The 20950-nt window shown below is 41.8% G+C and overlaps 1 protein-coding gene across 1 annotated transcript; it reads left to right on the forward strand.

Moving 5' to 3' along the window:
- The first annotated feature begins 523 nt into the window (after positions 1 to 523).
- LOC134649193 (sin3 histone deacetylase corepressor complex component SDS3) lies at positions 524 to 11602 on the forward strand. The gene is made up of 7 exons (XM_063503910.1): positions 524 to 889; positions 1221 to 1284; positions 1808 to 1945; positions 2601 to 2778; positions 3882 to 4086; positions 7950 to 8113; positions 11406 to 11602. Exons 1-7 carry the CDS (start codon positions 727 to 729, stop codon positions 11499 to 11501), a joined length of 1008 nt encoding a protein of 335 aa, XP_063359980.1. The 5' UTR covers positions 524 to 726; the 3' UTR covers positions 11502 to 11602.
- The last annotated feature ends 9348 nt before the right edge of the window (positions 11603 to 20950 follow it).

Here is a 20950-nt window from a genome sequence, read left to right on the forward strand (position 1 = left end):
GGTAAAATGTGTGTCCCCCCCCCCCTGTAACTTCTAAAATAAGAGAATGATAAAACTAAAAAAAATATATGATGTATATTACCATGTAAACTTCCACCGAAAATTGGTTTGAATGAGATCTAGTAAGTAGTTTTTTTTTATACGTCATAAATAGCCTAAATACGGAACCCTTCATGGGCGAGTCCGACTCGCACTTGGCCGCTTTTTTTACCCTTTGGGTACGGAACCCTAAAAAGGAAGTCAAAAACAAAGGGTAAATTTGAGTTTAAACTTCGTTCAAATCTTTTCTATTTTAAAGAAGTCGAATCACTGGCAAGAATCGATTACACATTCGATTAATCGTTCCTTTAAAAAAAAAACAACGTGTACTTGTCTTTGACATAACCCTACAAAATTAAGTAGACCATTCATCTTACCAAGTTTATATAGCGTTCTCTTTCTTGTATACAAGTTATTACTATACACTAGCGCATTTTACATATTGTGAGCAGATCTATACGTCAATGTAAATTAGTCGATTTATTTCGAAAGATGCTTTTGTCGATGTCGAGTTTGACGTAAAACAACTTCAATTTGCTCCAATTTCGTTGATTCGTCGTAGTGGTTTTTATTGTAATTTCTTTATATGAGTGACATAAGTGGCACCTGTAACTTGTTGCAAGGGTTGTTATCTTACGTTCGCGTGTCCAGAGTTTGCTTCTGAGACGGTGTTCGCAGTCAATCTGTATGCAACTTCTACGCGTCGCCTCGACTATGTCTTACCAAGGATCACCATATTCGGGCCCGGGCGATGAGTACGACTTCGAAGACGACGGGTACGACGACCTGGACGAATACAGGGAGCAGGAGGATGCAATACCACCGCCACCAGTGGACGATAGTGACGAAGGTATGGTTTGTTTACGATCAATGTCATCAGGTGATTTTGGCGTCATTTTACGTCTATTTTATCTGGATTGGTGACTCGCGGCCGTGACAAGAGTGTGCACCTTGTTTATAAACAGAAGTTACGTAAATATAATTAGGTTAGGTTCATTAGGATAGGATAAGGTTAGTGTTCCCGCGTATTTGTGGTGGGAGCGTTCCGTGACGTAACGTAGCCGTAAAGATGTCACTTTCACCTTGATTTAGTGGCGTTTATGTGGTCAACAGACTGGTGCCTTAAGATGCATGTGATTATGTTATTTTTGTTGTTAATTTTGGTTATTATTGTATTACAGATACAGAGGAAGCTAGTGAGACAGACATACCCAACAATGATGAACCTCTGGAGAATAAAGAACAGTAAGTTATTTTTCACAATAAATTTATACTTAAGTGAAAAGATTCCATCTTGGGTGAAACTTGAACTTACAGCTTCTGGACTTTTAAATTTATTCTAAGCTTAATGGAATCATTCGCAGAAGTTTCTGCTTGTTAATTAATTTTTTCGCAATATTACTAAAAAAAACTAATTGGAAATCTCATTGCATCATATAGGAATATAAGTGACTAAAAAGGCTATGCTAGTATTTTATTTTTATCAACAATTTGCAATGTTTTATCTACATGTCTGCCTTATCACTATATCATTGTAAATACATGCTTGAACAACAATTTATGTATATGTTTGAAAATTAATATTCATTATTCATGGTAAATATCAAAGGATATTTCGTACATAAGTTCCGAAAAACTCATTAGTACAAGCCGGGGTTTGAACCTGTGACCTCCAGATTGCAATTTGCACGCTCTTACCGCTAGGCCACCAGCGCTTTTGCCAGGTAGCATATATAATAAAATTCAACATAAATCTTCATTGTTCTAGAATGTATCAAGACAAGTTAGCGAGCCTGAAGAAACAGTTGCAACAGCTAGAGGACGGAGTTCACCCGGAGTACACGCGCCGCGTCAAGAGACTGGAACACCAGCTGCATGAGAGACTCAGGCTCAACAAGATATACAAGTAAGGCTACCGTCATCATCAGGGATTGGATCATTAGAATCTGTCTGAGTTCTGCACCGGCTTTGAGATAGATAGATAAAAACTTCATTCATTTCCACAACATACACATCTTCGTGTTAATTATTCACTCTAGGTATATAAATATGTATATAGTATCTATGTAGGTTTATTTGTATTAAGTATGTGTGTAAGTTTATCAAGATAGTTTATATTCATATATAGTCTTGTTTACAAATTAATTTACTTTGAGAGACACTGCACCTACTTTCTAGCGTGAGCCCAAATGTGGCTGGCCAGGCCGAACTTGGTCTTAATTACTAATACAAAAACAAAACCATGTGTCACGTCAGAGAATAGGCGCTGGCTCAGCATGATGATGCGGCAAGCCACATCGCCGATATTCCGCCAAGACCTTACATAAATGAAAAGACTACAACGGTAGACTTGAGGTGACAATGAGGGGAAATGCCTTTTTTACAAGCTTTTATTTAACTTGCCCTGTTAGTATGTAGATATGTGGTATTAAGGGTAGGACCGTGGGCTTACGAGGACAAGACAAGCTTTGCGTAGTTTAATGGTTACGTCGGTCCAGTGTATGACTCCCTAAATATATATTTATTTATTGTATTTCTAATATGGCTACGTTAACTTCCAGAGACCATGTATACGATGTGGTAGAAAGAGAATACATAGCAGATAAGAAAGCAGCCGCGAAAGAGTTTGAAGAGAAGAAAATAGAGTTACGGGAGAACTTGCTCAACGACTTTGAGGATAAGAGGAAAATGATAGAGAATGAGAGGCACAGTATGGAGCTGAATGGGGACTCTACAGAGGTATGTAGCATTGTTTTTTGTATTTTTTTGTAATTTCATTGCAAATTAAAAAAAAAACCGGTCAAGTGCAAGTCCGACTCGCGTTCCAAGCCAAGATTATGACCCAATTTTTAATAATGTATTTTTTTATGTGGAATGTGAATGAAATGTCTTTAAAATACCCAACTAAATAATTAAGTCTGACTCACGCTTGACTACACGTTTATAATGGTTTTCCTGTCATCTATTCTGTAGGTAAAGAACTATTTTATGTATATTTTTTTCAACATTGTAGACCCAGTAGTTTCGGAGATAAAGGGGGGGAATCGTCGGACAGACAGACGCACAAGTGATCCTGTAAGGGTTCCGTTTCTTCCTTTTGAGGTACGGAACCCTAAAAACCCTATAAGGCTAATCACACATTCTTTCTTATAGGGTTTCTGTTTTGTATGTGTAATTAGTTAAAATTTTCGCATTTTTCTTAAGTAACTTAGTAATCCTACATTTCATTTAGGTACAATATATCATTGGACATGTTAAGATAAGATAATATTTATTAATTTAAAACTTATGCTAATTTGATTGTTGTGGTCGCTTTTCGGTGAACGAAAACATCGCGAGGAAACTGTACTAATAAAATAAGGTCTAGTCTAGTTCCTTTCTAGGTTGGAACTGTTGGAAGGTCAGGTGTGCAGCCGCTTTCTTAAAAACCATGACTCAGGCCTAGCCTAGTGTGGGACCACTGAGCTAGTTATGTAATTTTATCTTCTTTCTTTTAATAAACGATTTTTATTTAAACTAGTGCCTACACGAAGCCTTGGGATTCCTTGCCTAACGGACCCCAGGCTTCCACGAACCGTGGCAAAGATGATGATTAGAAGGGTTTTATTTACCTTTTTTTTTTTTTTTTTCTATTTTTTTTTCATGTTTGACGATCCTTTTGTGAAATTCTTGATTTAATTTAATTTGTGTTTAATTTGATTTGTATAATAATCCAATATTCTTATGGAATAATAACATCAATAAATTGCTCTGATAAGTATGTTACGATTCTTAAGTGCTTGTTGCTAGGCCTATATGAATAAAGTATATTTTGACTTTGACTTTGACTATATATTTTACAGGTGAAGCCAGTAATGAAACGCATCCTCCGAAGGCGTGCCAACGAGCCCGCGCCGGCGCCCGAGAAGCGGCGCAAGCCCGCGACCACGCTAACATTTCAGCTGGAGACGCGCGACATCGACGCCGACCTGCGCGCCATCGCGCGACACTCCCCGCCGCCCGCGCCGCCCCGCCACACCCAGCCCAGGAAACACGTCAACTCCAACTGTGAGTAGATCTATATTAAGACGCGCGGTTGTTTAAGAGCCAACAGGAGTGGTCATTTCTCCATACAAACGTACTCGACTGTTTCCTCCGTGGGTTTTGAAGCTAGAGCAATGATTTTTTCAACACAGATTAATATTGTCAATATCTGTGTCGGACCGTTTTGCTTTTTTTGATATTTTTGTTTTTTAAGGCGCTAGAGCCCTTCAAAAATGGCCAAAATGGCCTAATTGACTATGCCGCAATGAGAGGCGTGCTATTCAAAACTGACATAAATTAGTCAAAAAAGCAAAACGGTCCGACACAGATAATGTCATAATCATTTAGATTTCCAAATTTGGTTACGATTGGTTAAGTTTTGGAGGAGGAAACAGTCGAGTACGAAACCTCGATTTTTGATATTTTTACGCAGGATTTTTCGCCTTGTCCTTATCGCACTAGTTTTAAGAGCCGCTTCCGTTAGCGAGACGGGTATATTTACCTAAAATATTTAAATCTTAGCTCCTGTTGGCTCTTAATGCGATAAACGCACACACATTTTGCATCAGATAATCTAATAACACTACATTGTTTTACGCGGTAAACGCAGCGGTAAGCGGTTATAATTTTTTTCTACTCCCGTACTTTTATTTGTCATTTAAAGGGTCGTGCACGCACCTTTAAAACCCTACTTTATAGTTGTCAAGACAAGTCTTTAGTCTATTCCCCAAAAAAGAATTTGTGTTTGAATTTATCCTTGTCATAGTTTCACCATAGAGAAATATAGTAAGACAAGAGTGCTCACTCCATACATCAGTTAGACTATTAATTTCAGTGTCTACATCTAGCATCGAGTAGCGGAACTATCAGTACTGCTACTTGACAATAGATGTCGCACAGCAGGAAAGTCTTACCTCAACAGCATAAGACTTTCCGGTCGGTGCTACATCTATTGTCAAGTAGCAGTACTGATAGTTCCGCTACTCGATGCTAGATGCTAATAGTCTTTTTGGTACTAAAACTGATGTATGGAGTGAGCAATCTATGTATTTTTTTCTCTATGGTTTCACTTTTCGTTTCCTCCTACTTCTAAAAAGTCCTAAGTGCCATATCAAAATTCTTTTCATTCATTCATTCACCCACCGGTTCCTTGTGGGTAACAATGAATCCGACTAAATTAAGTAGGTTGTTTTAGGCATGTTACCAGGAATGTTACAACGTGTTTATAATTTCGCCGCATTGCATATGTACTGTTCCTCAAGGGCGCACGCGTGTTTTTTCTCTATATCATTATACCTCTAAGACAGTGGTTCCTAACCTCTTCAGTCCGGTCACCCCTGACTAACTAGGGAACCTGATTTTACGCCTCCTCCCAATGGTAATAAAAAAATAAAACGTGTACGTTTGTTGTATTGTTATATTAGGTTAGCTTATTACCCCCGTAAAATACCAGTTTTACCCCCACGGGGGTAATTACCCCCAGGTTAGGAACCACTGCTCTAAGATATTAAACCTTTGAACGCCACCTCAATCGTGTGCAGCGCGTCATCGTGAACCTTGTCGAAAAAACGAAAAATAATGACGAAAACGAAATAAATCAAATTTATTTTAAATTCCAGTACAAAAATAAACTAAACTATATGTGTTTGAAGTCGGTGCCAAGCTAAATAGGTCCCCCGCTACACCCGACGCCTGCCCGCACGTTTCTGTTCGTTTGGGTAGTGTCGCTCAGCACGAGCCTCCCCTACACGCTCGAGCGTTCCGGCGCACGCGCGGGGTGTTTATTATATATTAGGGTTCCGTAACCAAATGGCAAAAAACGGAACCCTTACAGATTCGTCATGTCTGTCTGTCTGTCCGTCTGTCTGTCCGTCTGTCTGTCCGTCCGTATGTCACAGCCACTTTTCTCCGAAACTATAAGAACTATACTGTTGAAACTTGGTAAGTAGATGTATTCTGTGAACCGCATTAAGATTTTCACACAAAAATAGAAAAAAAAGAATAAATTTTTGGGGTTCCCCATACTTCGAACTAAAACTCAAAATTTTTTTTTTCATCAAACCCATACGTGTGGGGTATCTATGGATAGGTCTTCAAAAATGATATTGAGGTTTCTAATATCATTTTTTTCTAAACTGAATAGTTTGCGCGAGAGACACTTCCAAAGTGGTAAAATGTGTGTCCCCCCCCCCTAACTTCTAAAATAAGAGAATGATAAAACTAAAAAAATATATGATGTACATTACCATGTAAACTTCCACCGAAAATTGGTTTGAACGAGATCTAGCAAGTAGTTTTTTTTTAATACGTCATAAATCACCTAAATACGGAACCCTTCATGGGCGAGTCCGACTCGCACTTGGCCGCTTTTTTTATTTATTCAGGTAATTACAACACAATATCTAAACTTAATTACAAAAGTATCGGTAAACCAGTAAGGTTTGTCTCGATACTCCATCCGCGGTAGATTTTATACAACAATAGAATATCTTTTAACTTAAGAAACTACTTACATTCATAATGTAATGTCATGTGTAATGGGGGACCTAACAGTATAACTATCTAACCTAACCTACCCACCTCCCTTACCCCAAAAACCTACCTAAAACCTTACCTACTAATTTAGCTTGGTCAGTAAATGCGATGTTTTTCAGGAAGCGCTGGTGGCCTAGCGGTAAGAGCGTGCGACTTGCAATCCGGAGGTCGCGGGTTCGAACCCCGGCTCGTACCAATGAGTTTTTCGGAACTTATGTACGAAATATCATTTGATATTTACCAGTCGCTTTTCGGTGAAGGAGAACATCGTGAGGAAACCGGACTAATCCCAATACGGGCCTAGTTTACCCTCTGGGTTGGAAGGTCAGATGGCAGTCGCTTTCGTAAAACTAGTGCCCACGCCAATTACTGGGATTAGTTGCCAAGCGGACCCCAGGCTCCCATGAGCCGTGGCAAAATGCCGGGACAACGCGAAGAAGAAGAAGTAAATGCGATGTTTTGAGTTAAAACAAAGTAGTGACACATTTCTTGCTGTATTATTTTTCAAGGAAAAAAAAGCGTCATAGTGAACTTTGTCGGAATGCACAAAGGCCGCACGTCAGTTGACCTCTTTGGCGCTTATATTTACAACACAAAAAAATATTTTTCTCAAAAATGGACGACAAAGTCGACGTTGCCGGTTAAAAAATAGGTCGCGAAGTGCGTAGTTTATGGTCATTCAAAAAATTAAAAAGTTAAAAACATTGCAGTCTCGATTTCGGGACTGCAATGTCGCATACAAATTCCATTATTTAACAAGTTCCAAACTTCTTAAAACTTCAAATGGCCATATCAAATGAAGGCATAGGTCCCTTAAACAGCCAAACAGATGATCAGCATTTATTATTATATAAAGCCTGTAACAGACTATCGCACCGCACCGCGACCTTGGAGCGTCGCACCCATAAGTGAGAGCGAGAAAGAGATATCTGTTTCTCGCTCTCACTTATGAGTGCGACGCTCCAAGGTCGCGGTGCGGTGCGATAGTCTGTTACAGGCTTAATGTTGGTACCGCGACTATTTAGGTGTCTCAAATAGGTTGGCGTATTTTCAGCAGAAAAATACACTTCTTTTTTTTTTAAAGGCGGCAAGCTAATTTTTTTAATGGTTGTATTTTTTTCTGTGAAAATTAATGGAAAATTAGAACGTTGCTTCTGTAAGTTCTGTAAAATATTTCTATTTCTTGCACCATTTTTGAGAAAAGCACTATATATGACTCGGCTGGAAGGCTACTTGCTGGCTTCGGATTCAATTAAACGGACTCCCAAGGTCGTCCGTTTAAAACGAATCCTCAGCCTGCAAGTAGCTACTTCCGAACCTCGACAATAATGTACTATAAATTTTCTTTTCAGGCGAATCTCCAGTTCGAGAGAATAACGACTCGCACGACACTCGCGTGGAGGACGGCAAGCTGTTGTTCGAGCGGCGGTGGTTCCACCGCGGGCAGAGCGTGTACGTGGAGGGGCGGGACATGCCGCGCTTCCCCGGACACATACACGCCATCACCGACGAGGCGGTGAGTAACTATAGTGTAACGAGACACGAGGCAAGCTGTTGTTCGAGCGGCGGTGGTTCCACCGCGGGCAGAGCGTGTACGTGGAGGGGCGGGACATGCCGCGCTTCCCCGGACACATACACGCCATCACCGACGAGGCGGTGAGTAACTATAGTGTAACGAGACACGAGGCAAGCTGTTGTTCGAGCGGCGGTGGTTCCACCGCGGGCAGAGCGTGTACGTGGAGGGGCGGGACATGCCGCGCTTCCCCGGACACATACACGCCATCACCGACGAGGCGGTGAGTAACTATAGTGTAACGAGACACGAGGCAAGCTGTTGTTCGAGCGGCGGTGGTTCCACCGCGGGCAGAGCGTGTACGTGGAGGGGCGGGACATGCCGCGCTTCCCCGGACACATACACGCCATCACCGACGAGGCGGTGAGTAACTATAGTGTAACGAGACACGAGGCAAGCTGTTGTTCGAGCGGCGGTGGTTCCACCGCGGGCAGAGCGTGTACGTGGAGGGGCGGGACATGCCGCGCTTCCCCGGACACATACACGCCATCACCGACGAGGCGGTGAGTAACTATAGTGTAACGAGACACGAGGCAAGCTGTTGTTCGAGCGGCGGTGGTTCCACCGCGGGCAGAGCGTGTACGTGGAGGGGCGGGACATGCCGCGCTTCCCCGGACACATACACGCCATCACCGACGAGGCGGTGAGTAACTATAGTGTAACGAGACACGAGGCAAGCTGTTGTTCGAGCGGCGGTGGTTCCACCGCGGGCAGAGCGTGTACGTGGAGGGGCGGGACATGCCGCGCTTCCCCGGACACATACACGCCATCACCGACGAGGCGGTGAGTAACTATAGTGTAACGAGACACGAGGCAAGCTGTTGTTCGAGCGGCGGTGGTTCCACCGCGGGCAGAGCGTGTACGTGGAGGGGCGGGACATGCCGCGCTTCCCCGGACACATACACGCCATCACCGACGAGGCGGTGAGTAACTATAGTGTAACGAGACACGAGGCAAGCTGTTGTTCGAGCGGCGGTGGTTCCACCGCGGGCAGAGCGTGTACGTGGAGGGGCGGGACATGCCGCGCTTCCCCGGACACATACACGCCATCACCGACGAGGCGGTGAGTAACTATAGTGTAACGAGACACGAGGCAAGCTGTTGTTCGAGCGGCGGTGGTTCCACCGCGGGCAGAGCGTGTACGTGGAGGGGCGGGACATGCCGCGCTTCCCCGGACACATACACGCCATCACCGACGAGGCGGTGAGTAACTATAGTGTAACGAGACACGAGGCAAGCTGTTGTTCGAGCGGCGGTGGTTCCACCGCGGGCAGAGCGTGTACGTGGAGGGGCGGGACATGCCGCGCTTCCCCGGACACATACACGCCATCACCGACGAGGCGGTGAGTAACTATAGTGTAACGAGACACGAGGCAAGCTGTTGTTCGAGCGGCGGTGGTTCCACCGCGGGCAGAGCGTGTACGTGGAGGGGCGGGACATGCCGCGCTTCCCCGGACACATACACGCCATCACCGACGAGGCGGTGAGTAACTATAGTGTAACGAGACACGAGGCAAGCTGTTGTTCGAGCGGCGGTGGTTCCACCGCGGGCAGAGCGTGTACGTGGAGGGGCGGGACATGCCGCGCTTCCCCGGACACATACACGCCATCACCGACGAGGCGGTGAGTAACTATAGTGTAACGAGACACGAGGCAAGCTGTTGTTCGAGCGGCGGTGGTTCCACCGCGGGCAGAGCGTGTACGTGGAGGGGCGGGACATGCCGCGCTTCCCCGGACACATACACGCCATCACCGACGAGGCGGTGAGTAACTATAGTGTAACGAGACACGAGGCAAGCTGTTGTTCGAGCGGCGGTGGTTCCACCGCGGGCAGAGCGTGTACGTGGAGGGGCGGGACATGCCGCGCTTCCCCGGACACATACACGCCATCACCGACGAGGCGGTGAGTAACTATAGTGTAACGAGACACGAGGCAAGCTGTTGTTCGAGCGGCGGTGGTTCCACCGCGGGCAGAGCGTGTACGTGGAGGGGCGGGACATGCCGCGCTTCCCCGGACACATACACGCCATCACCGACGAGGCGGTGAGTAACTATAGTGTAACGAGACACGAGGCAAGCTGTTGTTCGAGCGGCGGTGGTTCCACCGCGGGCAGAGCGTGTACGTGGAGGGGCGGGACATGCCGCGCTTCCCCGGACACATACACGCCATCACCGACGAGGCGGTGAGTAACTATAGTGTAACGAGACACGAGGCAAGCTGTTGTTCGAGCGGCGGTGGTTCCACCGCGGGCAGAGCGTGTACGTGGAGGGGCGGGACATGCCGCGCTTCCCCGGACACATACACGCCATCACCGACGAGGCGGTGAGTAACTATAGTGTAACGAGACACGAGGCAAGCTGTTGTTCGAGCGGCGGTGGTTCCACCGCGGGCAGAGCGTGTACGTGGAGGGGCGGGACATGCCGCGCTTCCCCGGACACATACACGCCATCACCGACGAGGCGGTGAGTAACTATAGTGTAACGAGACACGAGGCAAGCTGCTGTTCGAGCGGGCAGAGCGTGTATTAATTACGTCTGAAAAATAAAAAGCAATAACAACAAAAGATTCCATACAGATAACAACTTAAACATCAAACATCAACATTTATTCAGCAAACAGGCCACAAGGGCACTTTTACACGTCAACATGGAATTTACATACAGCAAAAAAAAAACACATCTACAATTATAAAATACAACTTTCTAAGCCGCAAATATAAAATCAAACTAAAGTATTACATAGAGATGTATAAAGTCTCTAAATGTCGAATTACAAAAAAAACGCTATAACAATAGTATTGAAAAAAAGAACACAAAGATACAAAACTATAATCTAAAATTATTTAGAGATGTAAATGTCTCTAAGTGTCATCATAACTAAAAGATTACAATATATAGTAGTTAATCAAATTATCCTTAGAAATGTATAGGGTCTCCAAGAGTCAAAATCCTGTATACCTAATTAAAGCATTCATTAAGTAAGAAAATGACAATAAAAATAAAATAGCATACGAGAACCGCTTAAAGAATAAAGTTAGAATTACAATAGCAAGCACTCGATACCTATAGGACCTTTTGGAATTTAGAGCCGTAGTCGAGCGACTACGGCTCTAAATTCCAAAAGGTCCTATAGGTATCGAGTGCTTGCTATTGTAATTCTAACTTTATTCTTTACCTAACACCTGAGCAGGTGTATGTTATTGTATATGTTATTAATACCTGCTATCCTTTCCAGATATGGGTGAAAAAGACGACGAATCTAGAGCGTATCAGGATATACGTGTCTCAGCTCGCGCGGGGGAAAGTGACGATAAAACGGCGCGCGTCATAAGTGCGACAGTGACGGACGCTAGTGCGCTAGTGTGGTTCGGTCCTAACTCGCCGGTCCGTTGACAAGTACTTTGTTAAAATAATTCCTCCCGTAGTCTTTAGGGGACTTAAAAGTAGTGCCGGAGCCAATCCCTGGGATTAGTTGCCAAGCGGACCCCAGGCTCTCATGAGCCGTGGCAAAAATGCCGGGACAACGCGTGGAAGATGATGAGTGTTTAGGGGCCTCCCAAGATGACACACCGGAGACGTGTACTATCGAACAACTTGATTCCTGACCCACTGTGAATCCTTTTTACATATGCTACGTCATTGGCTTACATCGATTTAAAAAGTAAAATTATTATGACACTTAGCGCCACTTGCTCGGGGTTTAGCGGTTAAACCGTTAAGCCAGTGTCAAATTGTACTGGTAACCATGGTCATTCCAGGTTTAACCGGTTAACCCCGGGTTAGTGGGGTGGTGCAAATGGCCCTTACTGTGAAAACGTTCTATGCTGGGTCACAAATCAGTTTGTTCGATTGTACGTGCGCGTTGTAATGTAAGAGAAGTCTTAAATAAAAGACGTCACACAGCACTGCACGCAGACGCCACGCAGGACGTTTGTCGTTTGTTATACTAATTCATACATTACAACGCGCACGTGCATGTAGGAAATGTCTTTGGACATTTTCAGACCTAAAAGTCTTTGCACGAAGGTTAAATTTGCAGAAAATCTAAAAATATCTGCCTTGTATTTTGTATTTATGATATTATACAACTACATGTAAAATAAATCGTAGGCTACAGTGACCGCTTACCATCGAGCGGGCCGAATGCTTGTTTGCCACCGACGTGGAATATAAAAAAAGGATATAATTTTAGGCCGAATTTCCATTTTATAGAAAAAATGGCAATTGAGATCCTATTTTGCAGTTTATTTTAAAATCGGGAGGAATTATGCTAAGGTTGTAACACTTGTTGATTGAGATTGAAGGTCGGGTAGAGGCTAATAGTTTCCTCTCGCTCGCACGCCCCAAGTATGAGCAGGAGGTGATTATAACAGTCGATTTTAAGACCACTTGCCACGTTAAGTTTATAGATGATCTGGTAGCTTAAGTGCAAAGAGTTGTTAATAGTAGAAGAGGTGTAAAGTGAAACAAAAAATCGTCTTTCGAATTTGAAGTAAATGTAGTGTTGGCTAAGACTCAAATCCAGACTAGATTCAGTTTTTCAGACTCTTATCTTCCTAAGTGTAAGGCCTGAGTGGACGCTCGAGTTGGGCGTGCAGCGGGGCGGGGCGTGCGGCGTGCATGTTAAACAAATGCAAGCGTATAGGAGCGGCCTTAGTGCACGCTGCTCAAATTACTTGTTAGCCCGATGCATAGACTAGGAATCCTTTAGACTGAGTTTAGAGCAATTATTTCATGAAACCGATGCTGCCAAAAATACGGGGGTGCGGGGGCACGGGATTGACTCAAAGATGGAGTAAAACTACCGTTTAAGTGGCAGAGGGGGTAGCGTTACTATGCTCAGTCTAGAGGATTCCTAGTCTATGGCCCGTTGCCACGCTGCACGTCCCGCCCCGCTGCACGCCCAACTCGAGCGTCCACTCAGGCCTTACACTAAAGCTCAGCCATACTAATGAAAAATCCAAACTTGCCACTGCAATTTGAACCTATGGTGCAGGAAATAAAGTTGATTTTGTTTTGTTCGAAAACTGAACGAAACAGAACAAATCCAACTATTACAATTGAATATGATTTATATATCTCATCGAACTGAATAAGTACAATGGTGGTACCTTGGGCCTTAGGAAGCCTTGGGCCTTGGTTGAAGTTTGAGTCCTGGACATGTTAGAGACCATATCTGGAGTCTTTTCTTTTCAGAAATCTGAATTTATTTACAAAAAAAAACAAAATGCAATTGTCTTCATGTAAAATTGATGTGTAGGACGAAATCATACAATAACGCCTATTTTCTTTACCGTTATTTTGATATATTCTATAATATTGTTGACGGAGTCTTGGTTCTGAGGGTCGAGACTTTTTGAGAGCCGCTTAAAAAGACTCAACAAAGGACTCGACTTAAAAGACTCGGAAGTTTTTGAAGCATCGTAACGTCTAGTTCTTAAAAGTAGAGGTCGCTACACGGTAACTATGGTTGTCAAAACTTGACGTTAGACTCGAACTAGATGGGGCTGCATGTATTGTAGTAACTAAACCTACAATACATACAGCGCTATCTAGTTTGAGTGTTAAACATGGGTGCACGGTTTTTTGTTAGACTTTACAATTTTTACACCTCTTCTACAATGAATTACTATTTGTTAAGAGTGATGTTGGAAAATGTATGAAGTGAATAGGTGTTTCAAAATGGTCCGATTTGTTAAATATGTACATTTCTAACCCTTTGAACGCCACACGTATCGTGTGCGGCGCGCAGTGTTGTGAATAACTCTTATTTTTAGGCTTAAAGACTCGAGCCCTCAAGACTCGTAAGTCTTGAAGACTCGACTATATTTGAGAATTGTATTTATTTATTTTACGCGTATGGATGTAAGAAATCGTCTTTGCCGCCTCTGAGGCGTTAAGCCTTGAGTCTTAAGGGTTCGAGTCTTTAAGCCTCGAAATGAGCGTTATTCACAATACTAGCGGCGCGCCATAGTGAACCTTGTCGGCATGCACGAAGGTTGATATTGGTCTGTAGCCGCGCGCGTCACTTGACGTCTTTGGCGGCCAAAGCGTTAACCAATTTTGGTTTTGATCTCAAATATTTATAATGAAATTGTTGATTGTTTACAACTTTTACAATTCTATTATAACTTATGTTTAACGTAAGTTGGGCCGAGCAGCTGCAGCTAAAGTTAGGACGCCAAGCATGAAGAATTTGGTGCATGGACCCGCCTGTTCCTGTCTCTATCGCACGCGCCTATATGTAGTACATTGTGCAACATGGGGCGTAAGTTAAATATTGCAAATGCCGGAGCGATTTATAGACTCGAGTTTGCAATATATTATTACGCCCCGACTTACAGACAATGTTTTTCATCACACTTGCGATACAAAAATGAAGTATAAAGACAAAAAACTGTTAATTATGGTACTAGAAACTTCATTACTCATTTACTCCCTAGGGAAAACGCTTTTTCTATTACTCCCGCTAAGCCTGCGTGCAATTCCACATTTACTGAGCGAGTGTGATGAAAATTATATTGCTGTATCGCCGATGATGCCGGCTATCAATGCCACTGTGCGAGCGGGACACCAATATTGCAAAGGTCGGGTCAATCTACGCAATTCTTAGTGCTAAGGCGTCCTTATTTTAGTGTGAAATGTGATACGTTTTCAGAAAGAAGCCCATTGTGTCCGAATGTTAGTAGTACAGTCAAAAAATTTAATTTCCAATTCCATAGACTAGGAATCCTCTAGACGGAGTTTAGAGCAATTATTTCATGAAACCGATGCTGCCAAAAATACGGGGGTGCGGGGGGACGAGGTGAGCGAGTCCCGTGCCGTGCCGTGTCGCCCGTGTCCGTTCAAAGACACGGACCAATCACGGCACGGGATTCTGACACTGACTCGAAGATGGAGTAAAACTACCGTATATAGTGGCAGAGAGGGTAGCGTTACTATGCTCAGTCTAGAGCAGTGGTTCCTAACCTTTTCAGTCCGGTCACCCCTATGACTAACTAGGGAACCTGATTTTACCCCTCCAAAATAAAAAATAAAACGTGTACGTTTGTTGTATTGTTATATTAGGTTAGCTTCTTCTTCTTCAGTCGGTCCCTCAATACTGAGGATCGTGACATCATGTCCTTCTGTTGAAGACCAGGTTAGCTTAGCTTATTACCCACGTAAAATACCAGTTTTACCCCCTGGGGGTAATTACCCCCAGGTTAGGAACCACTGGTCTAGAGGATGTCTTGTCTGTGTTCCAATTCATTTCGTATCTTGTCACAGTGACAATCAATATGAAAGTCGCTACAGAGCTCATACTATTGTCACTGTGACAAAGTATACAATGGGTAGGAAATTAAATTCTTTGACTGTACCCAAAAATGCATACTTAACTCAGAATATTTCGACAGCAAGGATGTTTGCTGAAAACGATCGCATTTATGGAAAATGTATAATGTAACAAGACATGAACATAATGATATTTTTTATATAAATATGCATGTATACAAGAATCTAAATTAATCATGTAATTGAATTCAGTATTATAAGAAAACTTCATACATTTTCTTAACCTAAATTGTGAGAATATTTGAATTTGCTTCGAAGTCATTACATACAAAAGTTTTCGAGAACAGAAAAATATTGAAAATTAAAATAATGTCAGTAAGGTAAACGTACTAGTGCTCGACAGTCGAGATGCTAATGCCCAATAGATGGCACCCTGCTGTCACCTCTATTGACAATGACTTAAGTTTCAAAATGACATGTACTGGGATCGCGTCGAGCACCAGTACGTTTACCTTACTCTTTTTTTTTCAATTCTTCTAAATGACGTCGATTCAAATGGCAAATGAAATGCAATATGAGAGAGAATTATCGTGCGAATGATCTGTTTGGGCTTTTTGCAATTTATGGGCCTTGTTCTTTAAAGTACCTAAGCTTTACGGCCTGGCCACGACATTGCGCGACTGGCTTCGGCTAAGGCGAAAACCATAGGTGGGAACGAAAGGTCTGATAGCTGTGTCTCGCTTCAACCTATCGTTGTCACCTTAGCCTAAGCCAGTCGCGCAATGTCGTGGCCAGCCATGAACGCCAAAAACGTCTTATCACGTCTAAAATATTATGGGTTAGCACATTGTTAGGTACCTACAGAAACACTCTTAACTGTCCGTCGGTGGACCTTATGCTGTTTGTAATAAGTTTTACGAACTGTCAGTTAACAGTGTGGGCGATGGTACTGGTGAATTCTTAATATGGGGCATTACCTATGAAAAGGGACCTTATTGTCGATGGCGCTTACGCCGCACAGCATTGCGCGGCATCGTATTTATATCGGAGCATCGTTAATAATGGCGTAAGCGCCATCGACAATAAGGTCCCTTTTCATAGATAACGTCACATGTGACTTGAGACTGTTGTGCCGTTAATATTGACCATTCCTACGGTAGATGTCGCTATGCGCCTCTATAAGGCGTGTATTAAAAAGGAAGGAATGGAGAAATTCGCACGCTTCTGGTAAGCGTCGATAGCTCAGTTAGTTTAGAGCGGCGATTGGCCCGTGGTCCAAAAGGTACCAAGTTCGAGACTGGGCAAGGGTCAATTTTTCAATTTTTTCTTTAATTTAAATAATTGTAGTATTTTTTGCAGACGTATCTGATTGTTCAAAAATTAGTTTTAATCGTCACAAGGTCCCTATAATTTGTAAAACCATTAAACAGTCATTCTTACTATTTGATAATAATTCCATAAATCATATATTGTTGTAAATAGTTGTACATGTCCAGTGTATTATAAGGATCAATTGTTGTACATGAACTGTTCGGTAGTTTCGTGCCCAAAACAAGCAACGACAGAGTGAGGCAGCGCCACCATGAACGTCAAAATTCTTATTATAAATATGGTCCTGCGGTGCGTCGTCAACGTGACTATTTACAATCTCCCCACACCTATCGAGTCGGAAATAAACTTTTCACCACACCAACTGGTAAAGGCTCTCTTGATTGTTGAAAAACTGATAGCATACTTGCATTTTATTCACATGTGAGGCAAAGTAATCTAATGCAAATTTTGGGTTGTTTTCTTATGTTTGCTGGTAGAATTGACTTTTAAATGATGATTTTGAATGATAAATATTTAATAACATTCATTTGGATATGATTTGGTTTGATATCTTACAGTTCATATTTTCTTCGGATTGGTGTGGTGAAAATTTTTGTATTTCACTCGGGGGAAAATTGTGTTTAACCCTCGCAACGCTCAAGATTCCATTTTTCGAACTACTCGCTACGCTCGTGGTTTAACTTTGGAATCTTTCGCTTGCTCAGGTATCAACATTAGCACGAGCGTTTAAACAACTTTGCCCCCTTGTAAAACAAATAACTATTGTCTACGCATTAACTTTTTCGATGCCGTGTCAAACACAAAAGCTGCCACTCGGACGCCACGTCACCGAAGTGTCAAAACTGAAATTGAATTTTATGCATACGCACGTAGGTCTATGTTGCTCTGTGGTCTGTGACTGATTAATCCGTCTTTGGCGTTTGGAACTACGGTGCGGATATATCCGTCACTGTCAATCTAGTCTGGTGGTGTTTTGGGCATGAATTGTAAGTTGTATATGGAGTGAGATGTAAATATGTGCAGATGTTTCTATCGTGTAGATGAATTTAAGAACAAGAACTTAATTAAATATATGTATAATAAGTGGTTTGTTGTTTCATTTGTTTTTCGCTTAAGCTTTGCGGAAGAGAAAGTGGTGAATATGTTGGTCATCATACTGAACAACTTTTACTATGCGAAATAAAATTTTATTTATTTTATTTTATTTTATTTTATTTATTTATTGACTAACTTACGTTTACAGTTAAACCAGACATGTTAGTTATTAAACATAACAAATTATTTCATTACTTAGTACTATACTATATACATAAATTAGCTTTTCCATTGAAAACATTGAGATATGATTCACCGAAATGTATGAGATGGCAATTTTTTTTTCGCGAGTACAGCATTTAAATCACATATTAAATTTTATTATGAAACTTTTATTTAAAAAACTTATGAACTCTCGTAATGTTTCGCAATATTACAAACACTTAGGTATAAGATCGCACCTTTCGTCACAAATTCGTGTCAATCTGATTTTAACGATTCGACAGCCTGTCACCGCATCAACCTTAATTTCATACTATACTTGGTCAACCAGACTTTGACAGTAGAAAAAAGCGGCAAATTTGAAAAATGTAGGCGTGAAGGGATATCGTCCCATAGAAAATTTGAATTTCGCGCCTTTTTTACTGACAAGATTTGGTTGACCAGCTATAATTGCTATACTTTACATTTTTCCTTAACTGGGGATAAGAAATTCACCCACTACCCTAGTATTCTACTAATCTCTAGTGTATCTACATTCTAGTGTCGCCCTACTTTAAATAAAAGATCGTCACGGCGAATAACTAATGCCGGAATGTACAAGCACTAATATAGAAGAGTGATAGAGAGACAATAGCGTTTCGTTATGTTTTATGCAAAGGATTGGCATCTTGGCTAGCCCCCCCCCCCTCCCCCCAGTCCGTTCAAATATCTCTTTAATATAGTTTGTCAAAGGACACTTTAAACATAAAGAGAATCATACTATCTTTGTCTTATACCATAGAGAAATAAATACATAGAGTGCTCACTCCATACATCAGTTTTAGTACCAAAAAGACTATTAGCATCTAGCATCGAGTAGCGGAACTATCAGTACTGCTACTTGACAATAGATGTAGCACCGACCGGAAAGTATTATGCTGTTGAGATAAGACTTTCCGGTCGGTGCTACATCTATTGTCAAGTAGCAGTACTGATAGTTCCGCTACTCGGTGCTAGATGTAGACACTGAAATTAATAGTCTGAACTGATGTATGAAGTGAGCACTCTTGTCTTACTATATTTCTCTATATGCTAGTACTCTAGCACCCAAAAGAAAATGAGTAAATATAGTTTTGCTGGTTCTTACTGACTGGCAAGTGGCAGATTGGTTTCACCAACTATACCTACTATTTTGGCGTCGTGTGTTGGACGCTTTTTTGCTTTATAAACTATAGAAGTATAGATGGTCAAGCAAATCTTGTCAGTAGAAAAAGGCGCGAAATTCAAATTTTATATGGGACGATATCTTTCGCGCCTACATTTTTCAAATTTGCCGCCTTTTTCTACTGACAAGATCTGCTTGACCATCTTATATATTATGTGGCGTTATTTTGTTCATTGTTGCTCTTCGTTCCGACGCAAACGATAAGGCGACAGCTTACTTTTATTTGCATATTTTGACGATTGCCTTATGTTATAAGCTTGTGAGGTTAGTTATTTCGATAAATTCAGGTACATGTAATGTTATTAAATGCAGAAGCCATTTACTAGGTGTGTGTACTTTTGGCCGCCGGACCTAGTCCGCAAAGACGCTCACTCACACGCCAGAATAAATTTTAAGTAAACAACTAATAAAAAGTTTAGGGATTGCAAATAGTGATATCGATATTTTCAATTTATGGTAAAAATCTTCTCAATTTGGCTTTGTTCTTAACCAACTTTAATGTATTTCGAAAATGCTAAAAATTAACATATTTTTTACACACGACAATGTTAAAAATAAAGGTCTTTATCATTAAAAACAACCACTAAACAATATCGATTCATGACGTAATATCACTGCACTAGGCTGTACGAGAAGTCATTTATACAAGACAACGGCGCGCATGGACTGGCCGCAGTGCAGACCGACAAGGACTGTTTCCGCGCGGATTAAGTAATAATAGTCTCTAGGTCAACGGCGTAAGCGCTCGTCGGTACGTAAACTTTAAAGCGTAACGTTAGAGCCGCGCATAGTGTGTCGATAACATAAATGTACCGGAACTGCATTGGGTAAATTATACGTGGGTTGAATTGTCAATGAGTGAAGAACAATAATATTTATTCAGTCATTTATTAATGTAATAGTTTGACAAACAATTTAATAGTAGCATACCTAGCTTTACTTTATATCCTAACTCCTTATCAACGAACAATTAGGAGTTTTTTCCTTTCCATCCTAACTTCTTATCAAAAAATAATCAGCTGTCCTTTTTCGGTTTGGTTCCTGTGTTTTTCGGTTCGAGTGAACAAAGAAAATTTTAAGGGTTATAAACCGTCACATAATAAACGTTCGGCGCGCGGCGCGACATTTGTTCCTACATGTGATTTAAAACAGTGTGGTATTTTTATACACTTGAACACGTGTGCGTGACTAAAAATATGCATGTGAAAATTGTAATAATCTTTAATTTAAAATGACTCACTGTAGGGGTATCACTCCCCACTACACTATCATGTCAAAATGAATCATTTGTTCTGCAAATAGAGACCACAAGGACAGATTTACTTGTCTGACTCTACTGTCTACAGCTGAAGAATCTCCCTGAACTTCAGCTATAGTTATGCCTGTCTCTCTCTCGTTTTACGTAATCTAGTTACTAGTTACCACCAATTGGCATTTAACAAGTCTTCAAATGCTTAAATAAAACGAGATTTGCGATTTGATATTTATTTTGAATATTCTCATATCGAGTTAACATTCCCATCCCTAGCTGTCTTGTATACAAGGCAACGGCGACGAGGAACATGAAAAACGTTGAAAACTGGAGCAAATTCTTTGATAGCCTTATTATAAAAGAATGGATTTATATAGCTGCTTTAAATGCATTTTTTTTAAACAAAGATGTAAAACATTAAAATGAGTGTAAGTTTTTTTACAATTGATATTTTTTTCAC

The sequence above is a fragment of the Cydia amplana genome, chromosome 6, assembly GCF_948474715.1.
Source record: "Cydia amplana chromosome 6, ilCydAmpl1.1, whole genome shotgun sequence".
In the NCBI taxonomy this organism is placed as follows: Eukaryota; Metazoa; Arthropoda; class Insecta; order Lepidoptera; family Tortricidae; genus Cydia; species Cydia amplana.